This window comes from Salvelinus fontinalis, chromosome 18, assembly GCF_029448725.1.
Source record: "Salvelinus fontinalis isolate EN_2023a chromosome 18, ASM2944872v1, whole genome shotgun sequence".
NCBI classification, from domain to species: Eukaryota; Metazoa; Chordata; class Actinopteri; order Salmoniformes; family Salmonidae; genus Salvelinus; species Salvelinus fontinalis.
The window spans coordinates 57,167,835-57,187,242 of NC_074682.1; the positions used below are offsets into that span (position 1 = coordinate 57,167,835).

A 19,408-nucleotide genomic window follows, 5' to 3' on the forward strand; every position below is an offset into this window, starting at 1 on the left:
AGTGGAGGGACCCTAGGAGGGGTAGGAGTGGCGGGACCCTAGAAGAGGTAGGAGTGGAGGGACCCTAGGAGGGGTAGGAATGGAGGGACCCTAGGAGGGGTAGGAGTGGATGGACCCTAGGAGGGGTAGGACTGGAGGGACCCTAGGAGTGGAGGGACCCTAGAAGGGGTAGGAGTGGAGGGACCCTAGGAGTGGAGGGACCCTAGGAGGGGTAGGACTGGAGGGACCCTAGGAGTGGAGGGATCCTAGGAGGGGTAGGAGTGGAGGGACCCTAGGAGTGGAGGGACCCTAGAAGGGGTAGGAGTGGAGGGACCCTAGAAGAGGTAGGAGTGGAGGGACCCTAGAAGAGGTAGGAGTGGAGGGACCGTTGGAGGGGTAGGAATGGAGGGACCCTAGGAGGGGTAGGAGTGGATGGACCCTAGGAGGGGTAGGACTGGAGGGACCCTAGGAGTGGAGGGACCCTAGAAGGGGTAGGAGTGGAGGGACCCTAGGAGTGGAGGGACCCTAGGAGGGGTAGGACTGGAGGGACCCTAGGAGTGGAGGGACCCTAGGAGGGGTAGGAGTGGAGGGACCCTAGAAGGGGTAGGAGTGGAGGGACCCTAGAAGGGGTAGGAGTGGAGGGACCCTAGGAGGGGTAGGAGTGGAGGGACCCTAGGAGGGGTAGGAGTGGATGGACCCTAGGAGGGGTAGGAATGGAGGGACCCTAGGAAGGGTAGGAATGGAGGGACCCTAGGAGGGGTAGGAGTGGAGAGACCCTAGAAGGGGTAGGAGTGGAGGGACCCTAGGAGGGGTAGGAGTGGAGGGACCCTAGGAGGGGTAGGAGTGGAGGGGTAGGAGTGGAGGGACCCTAAGAGTGGAGGGACCCTAGAAGTGGTAGGAGTGGAGGAACCCTAGGAGGGGTAGGAATGGAGGGACCCTAGGAGGGGTAGGAGTGGAGGGACCCTAGGAGGGGTAGGAATGGAGGGGTAGGAGTGACGCCATCTGACTGTAATACCTTTGCCAGTGTGATTTTGGCCGATTTGCGTGGCACAACACTCCCTGAACTGTTGCACAGTGGCACCTCTGTCAGCGTGTGATGAACCACAGTGCTTTTCATGGCACTACGCAGGAGGAGGAGGAGCGCCCCGCTTCTCTAGTCACTTCATCATCCAAACAGTGGGACATTCATTTGACAATGGAACATTCCTCCCACCTTTGTACTGGGTCAGAATGAACGGACGGACGGATGAATAGATGGGATGAACAGATGGATGAATGGATGGATGAATGGGACGGACGGACGAACAGATGGATGGATGAATGGGACGGACGGACGAACAGATGGATGGATGGGACGGACGGATGAACAGATGGATGGATGGGACGGACGGACGAACAGATGGACGGACGGATGAGCAGATGGATGGACGGACGGACGGATGAGCAGATGGGATGAACAGATGGATGGATGGGACGGACGGATGAGCAGATGGGATGAACAGATGAATGAATGGGACGGACGGATGAACAGATGGATGGATAATTGACGTGTGTTTAACTGAGAGCATGTCAGGTAACATTACACTACCAGTGCTTGGTTCTGACGTGTGTGTGTGTGTGTGTGTGTGTGTGTGTGTGTGTGTGTGTGTGTGTGTGTGTGTGTGTGTGTGTGTTCCTCCTCTTACCTTTGTACTCCGGTGTAAACTCCTTCATCTCAGGAGGCAGCGACTCGTAGAAGCGTTGCTCCCGGCTGATGAGGGGTTTACACACCGTGTGGTCGTCGTAACGCATCATACTGGTGTGCCCTCCCACCTGGTGTACGAAGGGCTCTAGTGGTACCCCTCCACACCGCCGTCCCCCCTGGCCCAGCCCCAGCCCCCCGAGGCCTAACCCTGCCTGGCTCGCTCCGTGCTTCCCCGTTGCTGCTTCCATGGTGTGGGGAAGGCACATGGCGTTGGAGGGCCTGGTGGGGGTGGCGGGGGCATGGGCGAGCAGGCCGGGCGAGCGTGGGGTGCAGGGAGGCAGCTGGGAACGCACGCTGCCGCCGGGAGGGGGAGGAGCCAGCCCGCCAGCCGCAACCCAAACGGACCAATCAGATCCCGGCTCCTCGATGAAGAGCACCGGGCGATGACGTCACACCTTCGACAGCCACCTGAGAGATGGGAGGCAGGGTGGGGGAAGAAAGACGGAAAGAGAGAAGAGAACGTCAGTCAGAATTGTTCATTATTCAGGCCTTTTTAGGGGTGTGACGTTTAAACACATTTGGGATCGTTGACATTTGAGCGCGAGAGTGAGAGAGAGCGAGTGAGCGAGTGGGTTAATTGAGTGAGTGAACTAGCCGTACGCAGAACAGCATATAAAATATTTCCCATCCCTGGGCTCAGACAGCATCCAAACTGATTCACTATATAGTGCACTACTTTGACAAGAGGCCATAAGGCACTATATAGGGAATAGGGTGCCATTTGGGAACGCAGCCATACACCCCACCCCCAAACAACAACAACACAAGAACAGCACACACGTCAAGGCCACATGTCCCTGGAAAATATAATTCCTCATAAAGTCCAACTACCTCGTAAAATATAATTATAATAATGCTGGGGTGCTTAAATGTGTCCTGTTACACACTTGTACAAGTGTTTTTGGGGAAATGTCTTCCTTGCGAATCCCAACTCTCCCTGAGACAAGCGTAGGGAGTGGGGTCACCATTGTCCAGTGCCCCCAATTAGGGTTAAGTTCCTTGCTCAAGGGCACAGCGTCATATTTTGTTCCCAGCTTGGTCGGCCCCGGGATTCAAACCCACGACCTTTCGGTTACTGCCCCCATATTATTATGTATGTCTCAGATAAACTAGTAGCAGGAGAAGTGTTTCAGAATTCAGGGTCAGATTACATCGACGTGATAAAACAACTACGTTAGGACACAGGAGTCTGCAGTGTCTCAGTGTAGGCCGAGCTAAGAGAGAGACACCGAAGTCTACCAGCGGAAAATTAACGTATGGATATGTAGGTTAATCTGCTGTAGAGCCAATCGGACTCCTTATCCACGTAACAGAACAAACAGATAGCTCACCTGACTCACCGGCCTACTGGATTATTAATCTGACACGTGATGTCTTTTCCATTCCACAATAGAAGCTTTCCAAATATAGGCTAATCAATTGTTAAAACGACATAGGGTCTGTTTTCCAGAGAGCATCTTGACTGGCTGCATCACCGCTTGGTATGGCAACTGCTCGGCATCCGACTGCAAGGCGCTACAGAGGGTAGTGCGTACGGCCCAGTACATCACCGGGGCCAAGCTTCCTGCCACCCAGCACCTCTATACCAGGCGGTGTCAGAGGAAGTCACAAAACATTTCAAAGACTCTAGCCACCTAAGTCATATACTGCTTCCTCTGCTACTGCACAGCAAGTCGTACCAGTGCACCAATTCTGGAACCAACAGGACACTGAACAAGCCGTAAGACTGCTAAACAGTTAGCCCAACAGTTAGCCCAACAGTTAGCCAGCTACCCGGAATATCGGCATTGACCCTTTTTGCTGCTATTGTTTATTATGATGCGTTTTATCTTTTTATTATTTCTCTTTTCTGTCTCTCTGTTTTGTTGGGAAGAACCTGTAGTTAAGAATTTCACTGTTAGTCTACACCTGTTGTTTACCAAGCATGTTACAAATACAATTTGATTTGGTAGTAGGCGAGGAGGTGTAATCTGGGAAACTGCTATGAGATAATGACAACTGGTCCATAGCAGTGAGATAATGACTACTGGTCCATAGCAGTGAGATAATGACTACTGGTCCATAGCAGTGAGATAATGACTACTGGCCCATAACAGTGAGATAATGACTACTGGCCCATAACAGTGAGATAATGACTACTGGCCCATAGCAGTGAGATAATGACCACTGGGCCATATCAGTGAGATAATGACCACTGGCCCATATCAGTGAGATAATGACCACTGGCCCATAACAGTGAGATAATGACCACTGGCCCATAACAGTGAGATAATGACTACTAGCCCATAACAGTGAGATAATGACTACTGGCCCATAACAGTGAGATAATGACTACTGGTCCATAGCAGTGAGATAATGCCTACTTGTCCATAACAGTGAGATAATGACTACTGGTCCATAGCAGTGAGATAATGACTACTGGTCCATAGCAGTGAGATAATGACTACTGGCACATAGCAATGACATACTGACTACTGGCCCATAGCAGTGAGATAATGACAACTGGCCCATAACAGTGAGATAATGACTACTGGCCCATAACAGTGAGATAATGACTACTGGGCCATAACAGTGAGATAATGACTACTGGTCCATAGCAGTGAGATAATGACTACTGGTCCATAACAGTGAGATAATGACTACTGGTCCATAACAGTGAGATAATGACTACTGGTCCATAACAGTGAGATAATGACTACTGTCCCATAGCAGTGAGATAATGACAACTGGCCCATAGCAGTGAGATAATGACTACTGGCCCATAGCAGTGAGATAATGACTACTGGCCCATAGCAGTGAGATAATGTCTACTGGCCCATAGCAGTGAGATAATGACTACTGGCCCATAACAGTGAGATAATGACTACTGGCCCATAGCAGTGAGATAATGACAACTGGCCCATAGCAGTGAGATAATGACTACTGGCCCATAGCAGTGAGATAATGTCTACTGGCCCATAGCAGTGAGATAATGACAACTGGCCCATAACAGTGAGATAATGACTACTGGCCCATAGCAGTAGGATAATGACTACTGGCCCATAGCAGTGAGATAATGACAACTGGCCCATAACAGTGAGATAATGACTACTGGCCCATAGCAGTGAGATAATGACAGACCATCCAAAAGACAAAGACAATGGATTACAAAGAACAGCAAATAGATAAGACATTATGATGCACTTTTTGACACTATCAGTTAAGAGTTGTGAGCTAATATATTTAAAAAGTAGGCATAACCCTCTAATGTTAATGGAAACTGCATTAGGTGGGTGGGTGGTGGGTACAGGGTGTGTGGGTACAGGGTGTGTGGGTACAGTGTGGGTGGGTGAGTGGGTACAGTGTGGGTTGGTGCAGTGTGGGTAGGTAGTGGGTACAGTGTGGGTGGGTACAGTGTGGGTGGGTACAGTGTGGGTTGGTGCAGTGTGGGTAGGTAGTGGGTACAGTGTGGGTGGGTGAGTGGGTACAGTGTGGGTTGGTACAGTGTTGGTGGGTGGGTAGTGGGTACAGTGTGGGTGGGTTTACAGTGTTGGTGGGTGGGTGGGTAGTGTGGGTACAGTGTTGGTGGGTGGGTCGGTGGTGTGGGTACAGTGTGGGTAGGTAGCTGGCCGCTAGACTAACTTACCAACCTAAAAACAGGGTTAATTTAGTGACTGTCAGTGACTGACATAAGAGACAAAACTGCTGACACCACAACCACATTTAAAATTTGCATCTTGTGTAATTCAACTATTCTACCTGGCAACAGACGTTGAAATCAAGTGTCCTACCTGAAAAAGAAGATGCTTATTTCTCCGAATGAGAACGATTTGCCAATTCCTTATACAAATGCATAGTTTTATGCTCTTGGCACATTTATAAAAACACAGACTACACAGCTAGCACATAAGACTGTGGCTAAAATAATGCTAGCAGAACGTGGTACCGCGAGGTCACGCGTGCGACAAAACTGAACATACAATTTACACAATCGTGTTCATTGATACTCCCGTCTTAGTACGGTCTGCTCTGTTATACATTTTGGGAGTTAAGACAAAGGGTACAAAAGGTTTAAATGGATACTTGGGGATGTTGGAAATGAGGCCCTTTTACTTCCCCAGAGTCAGATTAATTTGTGGATACCATTTTTATGTCTCTGCGTGCAGTTTCTCTATATATATTTATATATTTTTCTGCTTATCTAAGCATAGGCTACCTCTTGAGCTGTCTGTATCCTCCTGACTGGTGGTCCTAAAAAAATAAAAAAAAATAAAAAATGCTTTTAAGCAGTATTCAGTACATTTATTTATTGCTTTGCTTTTTCTAAAGTCTACCAACCTAAAGTCTATCTATGGCTCTGGCTGGTCAACAACAGTGACATCATTTTGTCCGATTTGACCTCGGCCCTTTCGGCTTAATTTGTATCACCTTGAAGGCATGTGAGCCTTGGCGAGTGGCGGCGGCAGCGACAGCAATGCGGCCAGTCTGAACTAAATTTACAACATTAAAAGGACTAATGTCAGAGTGCGAAGGATTTAACACAGACCACAAATAGACACCGACAGCTTCTGTCAGTTTACATTATACTACTACTACTATAGATATATACATTCTACTTATAGAACTGTATCCTGCCTACATACATATATTTGATTTATTTAACCTTTATTTAACTAGGTGACAATGGAGGGAAAAAAACGATTCCAAAAATCGATCTTGACACCGTCTGTCAGTTTACATAGATCCACCCAGTTTAGTACTTATAGAACTGTACAGTTTACACAGATCCACCCGGTTTACTACTTATAGAACTGTACAGTTTACTACTTATAGAACTGTACAGTTTACATAGATCCACCCGGTTTACTACTTATAGAACTGTACAGTTTACATAGATCCACCCAGTTTAGTACTAATAGAACTGTACATGGCTACATGGTCCAGGGTCCATAAGTATAGTGCTATGCATTTCTCCATGCAGACACCTGACATTCAATTCATTTTGTACTTATTAACAACCATCGCTATAGCTACATGTATACATACAAGCACTACGTATGCATTTGTTTGTGCATGCAAAACACTGGGACGAAATGTAAGTGTTTTAACTTCTCTTGGGTAGGTGGCAGCATTCTGAATTTTGGATGAAAAGCATGCCCAAATTAAACTGCCAGCTACTCATCCCCAGAAGATAAGATATGCATATTATTAGTAGATTTGGATAGAAAACACTCTGAAGTTTCTAAAACTGTTTGAATCATGTCTGTGAGTATAACAGAACTTATTTAGCAGGTGAAACTTCGAGGACAAACCATTCAGAACTGAATTTTTTTTTTGAGGTCACTCTTCAATGAGTTTTCATTGGGAAACCAGATTTCTAAAGGGACCTTCTTGCAGTTCCTACGGCTTCCACTGGATGTCAACAGTCTTTAGAAATTGGTTGAAGTTATTCCTTTGTGTAATGAAGAAGTACGGCCATCTTGAAGGAGGGTCACTCGAAGTGTCCTGTTTGTTAGAAGCGCATGACCAGAAAGCTGGCTACAGTTGGTTTTAATCCTGTATTGAACGCTGATCATCCCGCCTTCAATTTGATCGATTATTTACGTTAAAAAATACCTAAAGTTGTATTACAAAAGTAGTTTGACATTTTTTGGCAAATTTTACAGGTAACCTTTGAGATATTTTGTAGTCACGTTTCACAATTTGGAACCGGTGTTTTTCTGGATCAAACGCGCCAAATAAATGGACATTTTGGATATATATGTAGACGGAATTAATCGAACAAAAGGACCATTTGTGATGTTTATGGGACATATTGGAGTGCCAACAACAGAAGCTCGTCAAAGGTAAGGCATTAATTATATTTTTATTTCTGCGTTTTGTGTCGCGCCTGCAGGGTTGAAATATGCTTCTCTCTCTTTGTTTACAATGGTGCTATCCTCAGATAATAGCATTCTTTGCTTTCGCCGAAAAGCCTATTCGAATTCTGACACGTTGGCTGGATTCACAACCAGTGTAGCTTTAATTTGGTATCTTTCATGTGTGATTTAATGAAAGTTTGATTTTTATAGTAATTTATTTGAATTTGGCGCTCTGCATTTTCTCTGGCTTTTTGCCAAGTGAGACAGTAACGTCCCGCCTAAACTCCCACCTAAATATTTGGGTATAAATATGAACTTTACCGAACAAAACATACATGTATTGTGTAACATGAAGTCCTATTAGTGTCATCTGATGAAGATCAAAGGTTAGTGATTAATTTTCCCTATTTCTGCTTGTTGTTACTCCTCTCTTTGGCTGGAAAAATGTCTGTATTTTCCTGTGACTAGGTGCAGACCAAACATAATCGTTTGGTGTGCTTTCGTAGTAAAACCTTTTTGAAATCGGACACTTTGGCTGGATTTACAACAAGTGTATCTTTAAAATGGTGTAAAATACTTGTATGTTTGAGGAATTTAAATTATGGGATTTCTGTTGTTTTGAATTTGGCGCCCTGCAGCTTCACTGGTTGTTGACGAGGTGGGACGCTACCGTCCCACATACCCTAGAGAGGTTAAAAAAGTCAGGGTGGCATAATTCCTATTTTCAGCTAAAGCAAGCCTGGTAGATCTGAGATTATGACCGCTAGGGCCAGCCTGGTAGATCTGAGATTATGACAGCTAGGGCCACCCTGGTAGATCTGAGATTATGACCGCTAGGGCCAGCCTGGTAGATCTGAGATTATGACAGCTAGGGCCAGCCTGGTAGATCTGAGATTATGACAGCTAGGGCCACCCTGGTAGATCTGAGATTATGACAGCTAGGGCCACCCTGGTAGATCTGAGATTATGACAGCTAGGGCCACCCTGGTAGATCTGAGATTATGACAGCTAGGGCCACCCTGGTAGATCTGAGATTATGACAGCTAGGGCCACCCTGGTAGATCTGAGATTATGACAGCTAGGGCCACCCTGGTAGATCTGAGATTATGACAGCTAGGGCCACCCTGGTAGATCTGAGATTATGACAGCTAATCTAGTGATACTAAAGGAAAGTGGTAAGTGACCACGTGACAGTCTTGTTGTCGACCACTGGGTACACATCCCAAATGGCACCCTATTCCCTTTTTTAGTGCACTACTTTTGAACAGGGCAGTCTGGTTAAAAGTAGTGAACTACTTAGGAAACAGGATGCCATTTGTGACAGACCCACAAACAGGTGAGGAACAAGATAACAAGCACTGGCTGTTATCTTGCTTCAGAAGGGTTAACAGAGACTGTACATCACAGTGATTCCATCACAGTGATTCCATCACACCCTGGGTTGGAAAGTAGGTCACTAATGCTCACCAGGCATGAAAGCAGAAGACATATTTTTTAAATGACTGTTCTTATTGGACAAGGTCAGGCAGTAGGGGCCCTACAGATATAGTTCAGGCAGTAGGGGCCCAACAGACATAGTTCAGGCAGCAGGGGCCCAACAGACATAGTTCAGGCAGCAGGGGCCCTACAGACATAGTTCAGGCAGCAGGGGCCCTACAGACATAGTTTAGGCAGCAGGGGCCCTACAGACATAGTTTAGGCAGCAGGGGCCCAACAGACATAGTTCAGGCAGCAGGGGCCCAACAGATATAGTTCAGGCAGCAGGGGCCCTACAGATATAGTTCAGGCAGCAGGGGCCCTACAGATATAGTTCAGGCAGCAGGGGCCCTACAGATATAGTTCAGGCAGCAGGGGCCCTACAGACATAGTTCAGGCAGCAGGGGCCCTACAGACATAGTTCAGGCAGCAGGGGCCCAACAGATATAGTTCAGGCAGCAGGGGCCCAACAGATATAGTTCAGGCAGCAGGGGCCCTACAGACAGTTCAGGCAGTAGGGTCCCTACAGACAGTAGGGGGCCAACAGATATAGTTCAGGCAGCAGGGGCCCTACAGACAGTTCAGGCAGTAGGGTCCCTACAGACAGTAGGGGCCCAACAGATATACAGTTGAAGTCGGAAGTTTACATACACTTAGGTCGGAGTCATTTAAACTCGTTTTTCAACCACTCCACAAATTTCTTGTTAACAAACCATAGTTTTGACAAGTCGGTTAGGACATCTACTTTGTGCATGACAAGTCATTTTTCCATTTATAATTCACAGTATCACAATTCCAGTGGGTCAGAAGTTTACATACACTAAGTTGACTGTGCCTTTAAACAGCTTGGTAAATTCCAGAAAATGATGTCATGGCTTTAGAAGCTTCTGATAAATTATGTCAATCAGCCTGAGTCAATTGGAGGTGTACCTGTAGATGTATTTCAAGGCCTACCTTCAAACTCAGTGTCTCTTTGCTTGACATCATGGGAAAATAAAAAGAAATCAGTCAAGACCGCAGAAATAAAATGTAGACCTCCACAAGTCTGTTCGTCCATAGGAGCAATTTCATTTTTGAAAAATAAGCAGAGGGAGTTTTTTGAGCGAGAATAAAGATGACTTTCAAGTAGTAATACATGTATAAAAGCAACAGATACCATTAATAAGAAGGGGCTAGAGGAGTCTTATATGGTGAGCTACCGAGTGGCTAGGACAGGCAAACCCCATACTATTGTGGAGGACTTAATTCTTCCTGCTGCCGTGGATATGGCTGGGACCATGCTTGGGGGAAAGGCCAAAAAAACTACACAGACAACACCTTCATCAAACAACACTGTTTCACGACACATCAGTGACCTGGCAGGCGATGTTTTGAAACAATTACTGCTTTGCATACAAGCCAGTGAATTATATGCGTTACAGCTGGATGAGTCAACAGACATGGCGGGCCTGGAACAGGTCCTGATACATGTCCGTTACGTTTATAGGGGGTCAATTAAGGAAGACATCCTCTTCTGTAAACCAGGACAACATGGGAGGATATTTTTTAAAGTACTGGACAGCTTTGTGACATCAAATGGACTTTGGTGGTCAAGATGTGTTGGTATCTGTACTGATGGAGCTAAAGTCATGACAGGGAGACATAGTGGAGTGGTAACGAGCGTGCAAGCAGTTGCTCCCGACGCCACGTGGGTAGAACTGCAGCATCCACCGAGAGGCTCTAGCTGCCAAGGGAATGCCTGACAGCTTGAAAGACGTTTTGGACACTACAATGAAAATGGTTAAGTTGGTTAAAGCAAGGCCCCTGAACTCTCGTGTATTTTCTGCTTTATGCAATGATATGGGCAGTGACCATGTAATGCTTTTACAACATACAGAAGTGCGCTGGTTATCAAGGAGCGAAGTATTAACACTTTTTTTGAGAGAGATACAAGTTTAAAGTTTTCTTCACTGACCATAATTTTCACTTGTCTGACCGCTTGGATGATGATGAGTTTCTCACACGACTGGCCTATCTGGGTGATGGTTTTTCTTTCCTGAATGATCTGAATCTAGGATTAGAGGGACTCTCCTCAACTATATTCAATGTGCGGGACAAAATTGAGGCTTTAAGAAGTTGGAGCTCTTTTATGTCTGCATTAACCTGTCTAGGATGAGGGTGCCGCTAGCGGCACTCCCCCCCCACCCCCACTGAAAAACCAGTGCCGCGAAATTCAAAAAAAAATTTTTTTTTTAATATTTAACTTTCACACATTAAAGTCCAATACAGCTAATGAAAGACACAGATCTTGTGAATCCAGCCAACATGTCCGATTTTTAAAATGTTTTACAGGGAAGACACAATATGTAAAGATGTACATCTATTACCTAAAAATACATTAGCATAATCCACCATCTTTTATTTGTCCACCAACACCAGTAGCTATCACCAATTCGGCTAAACTAAGATATTTATAGCCCCTAACCAAGAAAAAAACTCATCAGATGACAGTCTGATAACATATTTATGGTATGGGATAGGTTTTGTTAGAAAAAAGTGCATATTTCAGGTAGATGGCATAGGTTACAATTGCACCCACCGTCACAAATGGACTAGAAAAACTACATTGAGCAACGTGTTTACCTACTTACTAATCTTCAAACATTTCGTAAAAATACACAGCATACACTAATCGAAAGACACAGATCCTGTGAATACAGACAATATTTCAGATTTTCTAAGTGTCTTACAGCGAAAACACAATAAATCGTTATATTAGCATAGCACATAGCACATAGCAGCCCAGCATTGATTCTAGCCAAAGTGAGCGATAAAAGTCAACATCGCCAAAATATATTAATTTTTTCACTAACCTTCTCAGAATTCTTCAGATGACACTCCTGTAACATCATATTACACAATCCATATAGAGTTTGATCGAAAATGTTTATATTTAGCCACCAAAATCATGGTTAGACAATGTGAAATGTAGCCCAGCTGGTGAGAAAATGTCCGTGCGCCACTTAGACAGTGATCTACTCTTATACATAAATACTCATAAACGTGACTAAAAAATATAGGGTGGACAGGGATTGATAGACAATTTAATTCTTAATACAATCGCGGAATTACATTTTTTAACTTATCCTTACTTTTCAATACAGTTTGCGCCAAGCGAAGCAACGTCAAAAAACATGGCGTCCTAAGCCACTAACATTTTTCGACAGAAACACGATTTATCATAATAAAAATGTCCTACTTTGAGCTGTTCTTCCATCAGTATCTTGGGCAAAGGATCCTTTCTTGGGTCCAATCGTCTTTTGGTGGAAAGCTGTCCTCTTGCCATGTGGAAATGCCAACTGCGTTCGGGATGAACTGGAAGCGTGCCCAGCAATTCACAGCGTTTCAGAAATAAATGTCCCAAAATCGCACTAAACGGATATAAATTGCTATAAAACGCTTTAAATTAACTACCTTATGATGTTTTTAACTCCCATAACGAGTAGAAACATGACCCGAGTAATATTACTCCCTCCACTAATGCTTGGAACAGGTGCGGGTCGGTGTCCTCTAGGCGCATGACGCAGCTCCAAAAGAGTGACTAGCCTCAGGGTTTTTTAATTTGTAGTGCCTGTGAACGCGCAATCGACCCCATTCAAATCGTCATCACGTAAAGGCATCCAGGGGAAGACGTAAGCAGTGTCCGTATACTCATAGCAATAACAGTGCCCTTTTAACTGACTCCAGATCAGGGGCCAAAATTTCTGAAATCTGACTCCATGTCAGGGAAATTGCTGTGGAATGGGCTCTGTTCCACTTAGAGACAAAATTTCAACTCCTATAGAAACTATAGACTGTTTTCTATCCAATAATAATAATAATATGCATATTGTACGATCAAGGATTTTGTGGGAAGCCGTTTCAAAAATTACACGATTAGCATAAATACTCACAACAGCGCCCCCATCCTCAACAGGTTAACAAGGACAACACACAGGTCTTTCCATCATTGTATGATTCTTTGTGTGCAAAGGAACTTTAGTTTACGGACAAAGTCAAATGTGATATAGCGAAGCACGAGTGAGCTGGGTGCGCAATTACGCAAGTACTTTCCCGAAACGGATGACACAAACAACTGGATTCGTTATCCCTTTCATTCCCTGCCTCCAGTCCACTTACCGATATCTGAACAAGAGAGCCTCATTGAAATTGCAACAAGCGGTTCTGTGAAAATGTCATTTAAAAATCAGAAGCCACTGCCAGATATTCTGGATTGGGCTGCGCTCACAGTATCCTGCCTTGGCAAATCGCCCTGTTAAGACACCGATGCCCTTTGCAACCACGTACCGATGTGAGAGTGGATTCTCGGCCCTCACTAGCATGAAAACTAGTTACAGGCACAGACTGTGTGGGAAATTATTTAAGACTGAGACTCTCTCCAATACAACATTGCAGAGTTATGTATCCTTTCAAGCACACCCTTCATTAACCTGTGGTGAGTTTTTCAATGAACAAATAAGATTTTATATGTAAGATGGTTAAATAAAGAGCAAAATTATTGACTATTATTATATTATTATTTGTGCCCTGGTCCTACAAGAGCTCTCTCTAAGAGCCAGGTTGTGACAAACTCACTCATTCTTATGTTTAATAAATGTATCGTATAGTGTGTGTTTGGCAGGCTTACAATGATGGCAAAAAAAAACAACATTTGAGAGTGCGCTGACCCTGGTGCTAGAGGGGGTACGTAGCTGGAGGTTGAATGTTTGAAGGGGTACCCAGCTGGAGGTTGAATGTTTGAAGGGGTACGGGACTATAAAAAGTTAGGGAACCACTGGTCTACAGCTTATCATGAGGTATTCTAACTCAGGCGTGCAAAAAATGTCAGACTTCCTTGACAGCCCGCTCAACCCTTCTCCCTTCGTCTTACCCGAGTCCGCCGTCCGGTCTTAACGACGCAAATAAAACCCAGCGAGATTTACTGTATATTATCAACGTCCTCATTCAGCCACGACTCTGAGAAACATAGAATATTACAGTTTTTCATAGAATACTCTAGATTGGGGCTCATCCAGGTTGCTCTGAATGCACGTTCACCAATAAAAAATAAAGGGCAATGACGGTCTATTTGCTCGCCCGACAGTCTCGTCAGGATGCCGCCTCACCGGCCTCTTTTACCGCCGCGTCCTCTTCCGATTCCAGGGGATTACGGCCTGGTCCGCAGAACGTCCAGAGCTGCCTATTCGTTGAAGTAGAAATGTTGATCCAAATCGAGGTTATTGATCGCTGTTCTGTCCAGATGCTGTTTTCGGGTCATTGGAAATAACATTATTTGTATTATTTATTTTTTTCTTCTAATAGCAGGATTGGTCAGGAGCTGGTAAGACAGTTGCTATCCACTGCAGCGCTGTATCTTCTTCAGCTGACATCATAAAACATTCTTCAGCTGACAGTGACATCATAAAACATTCTTCAGCTGACAGTGACATCATAAAACATTCTTCAGCTGACAGTGACATCATAAAACATTCTTCAGCTGACAGTGACATCATAAAACATTCTTCAGCTGACAGTGACATCATAAAACATTCTTCAGCTGACAGTGACATCATAAAACATTCTTCAGCTGACAGTGACATCATAAAACATTCTTCAGCTGACAGTGACATCATAAAACATTCTTCAGCTGACAGTGACATCATAAAACATTATTCAGCTGACAGTGACATCATAAAACATTCACCCATAAAGTGATATCAGCAAATGGAGATTCCAGCGATATCATGGCGATGACGTCCATTCAGCAGTGTGTTGCTGACGTCTTTGCACCAGGTTTCCATGTGAGACAACAGATTGTCAACTCAACATGAGCAGCTTGGCCCCAGTGCCAGTCTTCCCACCACAATCACTCTCTTCCCTACACACTGCTAACGATGTATCCCAAATGGCATTTTCCCCTATAAAAAAGGCATTACCTTTGGACCAGAGCCCTATTCCCGATACAGAGCCCTGGTCAAAAGTAGTGCACTATAAAAAGGGAATAGGGAACCATTATGGGGCGCAACCAAAGAGTAGTAATTTGTTGCCAAGAGCACTCAGTGTTAATATCAACAGGAAATAGAGCTTATCAAAAAAGGTGAAAATGTCATCCGTAACACCTCAAGTCACTGATTTACATGTGTTTAATTATATATTTTTGCTTTAAAATATTCAAAAAAAAAATTGACAGGAATCGTAATATAAGGTTCATTAGTAGGGGAGGAGAGAGAGAGATTTGAGTTGTGTCCTTAATAAGACACCCTGATTACACTAATAACACCACATAACCCCCCGTCTCACCCCTTGACACAAGAGACACCCTACAGCCCGCCCCCAAGTCTGATTACCTTCCCTTTCTCCCTCCTAGACACAAGACACCCTATTGGTCACCCCAAAGTCTCTTCCAGCCTCCCCCTCCCCAGACTCCCACTGTCACGGGTTGTGACCTAAAAAGTAGAGAGCTGTGAGATAAGAAAGTATTTCACATTCCAACTCAGCTGGACTTGGACCATAACACCAGATAGAAAGGACAGCAACAATTCTGTCTGAGAGGCAGAGGGAACAACTATGACTGCGCTGGACACGCGCAACACACGCACACTAAGGATGGGCACTAAGGATGGGCATTTGAAATTCTATTTTACTATTCAAATAATATCATGACATTCTTTCGACTATCCGGATAGTCAAAATAAAAATAAATTGTTATCAACTCTCGAAAAAAATCTGAATAACGCAAATGCACATGGCAAGAGGTAAACAGCAGGCTTTTCTCTGGTAGTTTGGCTAGCAGCTAAAGACTGAAGTCAGATTTTTCGCCATGATAGAACTGATTCTTATTACAATAAGGTTTCCTGGTAAGTGCATTTAACGGTGTCAGGTATTGTAGAAGCTCTGTTAGGTCAGCACCTGCCATTGCTATTTGAAGTGTGGGGGGGGATACCGATGTCAGGGCAGACCGGAGAGCTGAATGCTCAAAGCACACTAATAAAAACGACCATTCTTAAAGTTTGTTGTTTATTAGGTAGGAAATTATCATTACATTTTCTTCCCAAAAAAATTAAGACTCACTCAAGTAATCGAAATACTAACATCCATTTCAGATATTCGACGAACAGTGCCGATCCCTAGGTCGCACACGAAAAACACACACGCTCAAAATGTGCACGCACACACACACACACTTCACAAACTTGTCAACAGAGCCACTGTGACAGAGATAACAGCCAGTGACCACTAGAGAAAAATTAGGGATGTGACAAATGGACAATTTTGCTTAAAAGTTTAAACTGCAGTGGTCTAGGGCACTGCATCGCAGCGCTAGCTGCGCCACCAGAGACTCTGGGTTCGCGCCCAGAATCTGTCGCAGCCGGCCGCGACCGGGAGGTCCGTGGGGCTACTCACAATTGGCCTAACGTCGTCCGGGTTAAGGAGGGTTTGGCCGGTAGGGATATCCTTGTCTCATCGCACACCAGCGACTGCTGTGGCGGATCGGGCGCAGTGCGCGCTAACCAAGGGAGCCAGGTGCACGGTGGTTCCTCCGACACATTGGTGCGGCTGGCTTCCGGGTTGGAGGCGCGCTGTGTTAAGAAGCAGTGCGGCTTGGTTGGGTTGTGTTTCGGAGGACGCATGGCTTTCGACCTTCGTCTCTCCCGAGCCCGTACGGGAGTTGTAGCGATGGGACAAGATAGTAATTACTAGAAATTGGATACCAAGAAAATTGGGGAGAAAAGGGGGGTAAAATTTAAATTAAAAAAAATAATTAAAAAAAGTTTAAACTGCCATTTTTTTTTTTTATTATATATATTTTTTTATCGGTTTTCAGTTAAAACAATACGAGAATCATAAAAATTCCTCGTCGATTCCCAACGTAGAATAATGGTCATATTACCTATTACATGCACTAACCGAGGCGCTTTCAAAGGGCCACATAACATCATAATCCCGAAAGGTATCATCGGTATAGGTAGCCCTGCTGTAGTTTCATAATATGGAGACAAAAAACACCCCCAACCCACTCAGCAACAAAGAGTAGCCCGTGCAAGCAAGACAGGCCTGGAGATACCTCTGTCTCCAAGCGACATTGGTCCCATGAATAAACTAGGATATTCTACATGCAACAGGCACCCTATTCCCTAGTGCACAAAGCACTAGTTTGACTTGATCCCTATGGGTCTTCGAGTACCCTATTCCCTATATTTGGGATGCATACAGCCTATGACCACTACACATACAGCACAGCCAGGAGATTTCCTCTTGTAAAAATAGAAATGCTCAGAGAGCAACTCTTGAAAGACAATACAGGAGAAGTGGACTTCAATTGCACGTATAATATTGTTTAAACACTTGTCTTCCAAGAGTTGCCCCTCTGGGATGAATAAAGTTTAGGCTATTGGCTTGAACTGACATATTCTCTTTTAACGTTTTCTCGTCTGGTCAGTATTGTTTTTCCACCAGAGATGTCTTTTTCTCCTCTGGTCAGTATTGTTTTTCCACCAGAGATGTCTTCTTCTCCTCTGGTCAGTATTGTTTTTCCACCAGAGATGTCTTCTTCTCCTCTGGTCAGTATTGTTTTTCCACCAGAGATGTCTTCTTCACCTGTAAACTGTAAAGGTTGTAGCCAGGGTCACAGTGGTAGACACTGACAGAGCATGTGTCCAAAATGGCACCCGATTCCCTATGGGTCCTTGTCGAAATGAGTGCACTATATAGGGAATAGGGTGCTATTTGGCACGTATCCAGAGACTGGCCACTTAAAGGTTTATAGAAGAAGCTCATTAGTTAGAGCTGCGGTCAATACTGTTTACTGAGTATGGTACTGTTGCAGTGTGGCAATCCTAACACACTGCTCTGAGAAGGGCAGAATCAAAGAAACCAGAGAAAGGGAACTACACTATGATGAGGAGGGAAGAGAGAGAGCAGAGGGGAATGAGTGAGACAGACTATGTTATGAGAAGGAGGAGAAGGGCGGAGGAATAAGAGAGACAGAGCAAGCGAGAGAGAAGGAATGAGTCTGTTTATGTTAGGAGAAGAGGAATAGAGAAGCACTGTTTATATAAGGGAACGGGAGGACTGCTCTAGCAGGATTACCACAGGGCTCAGAGAGAGCAGAGATGAGTCATCAGACAGACAGTCGAGCAGAAGAACATGGAGAGGGATGAGAGAAGAATAAGAGGAGAGTGTACTCACTGTACACTGTATTGCAATGCAGTTGAGACATAAGCTACTTCTGAATGGAAATATCCCCTTTTTCCAGCCTATGATTAGCTAGCGTTTTGAATTGAGTCCTACGCAGCTCTGGTGAACAGGTTAGCTAGCGTTTGATTAGCTAGCGTTTTGAATTGAGTCCTACGTCCACGCAGCTCTGGTGAACAGGTTAGCTAGCGTTTTTGAATTGAGTCCTTCGTCCACGCAGCTCTGGTGAACAGGTTAGCTAGCGTTTGATTAGCTAGCGTTTTGAATTGAGTCCTACGTCCACGCAGCTCTGGTGAACAGTGCTGAGCTTCATAAGAGAGATTAGGTAACATTACGGACACAAGCAATATCAACGTTGAATACATTTCCGGTGACCATCAGCTAGTACTGTTCTGGCCCTTCCACAAGTATAACTTCTCCTCAAATTCAACTACAGTGCATTCAGAAAGAAGTCATACCCCTGGACTTTTTCCACATTTTGTTGTGTTACAGCCTAAAAAAAAAATATGTGTCACTGGCCTAAACACATTACCCCATAATGTAAAAATGGAATGATGTTTTAAGAATTTTTTACTAGTGAATAAAAAAATATAAAGCTGAAATGTCTTTAGTCAATAAGTATTCAACCCCTTTTGTTATGGCAAGCCTAAATAAGTTCAGGAGTAAACATTTGCTTAACAAGTAATATAAGTTGCATGTCATGGACTCAGTATGTGCAATAGTGTTTAACGACTTCCTCCTCTCTGTACCCAACACATACAATTATCTGTAAGGTCCTTCAGTCGAGCAGTGAATTTCAAACACAGTTTCAACCACAAAGACCAGGGAGGTTTTCGATTGCCTCGTAAAGAAAGGCTACTATTGGCAGATGGGTAAAAAAAAAAGGAGAAAAAAAGCAGACATCGAATATCTCTGAGTATGGTGAAGTTATTAATCACACTTTGGATAGTTTATCAACACACCCATTCACTACAAACATACAGAAGTCCTTCCAAACTCAGTTCCCGGGGAGGACAGAAACTTAAGATGGATCAACAACAGTGTAGTTACTCCACAATACTAACCTACACTGAACCAAAATATAAATGCAACATGCAACAATTTCAAAGATTTTATTAAGTTACAGTTCATATAAAGAACTAAGTCAATTTAAATA

General features: G+C 44.5%; 1 protein-coding gene across 3 annotated transcripts in view; it reads right to left on the reverse strand.

Moving 5' to 3' along the window:
* The window catches only part of LOC129815780 (inositol hexakisphosphate kinase 1-like), an 86,449-nt gene that overhangs the window by 36,831 nt on the left and 30,210 nt on the right, over positions 1–19,408 (reverse strand). For all 3 annotated transcript variants that reach the window (XM_055869894.1, XM_055869895.1, XM_055869896.1), the window contains exon 2: positions 1,665–2,131. In XM_055869894.1, coding sequence (XP_055725869.1) covers positions 1,665–1,929 — 265 coding nt within the window. In that variant the 5' untranslated portion in view covers positions 1,930–2,131. The remainder of the gene's footprint in view (positions 1–1,664; positions 2,132–19,408) is intronic.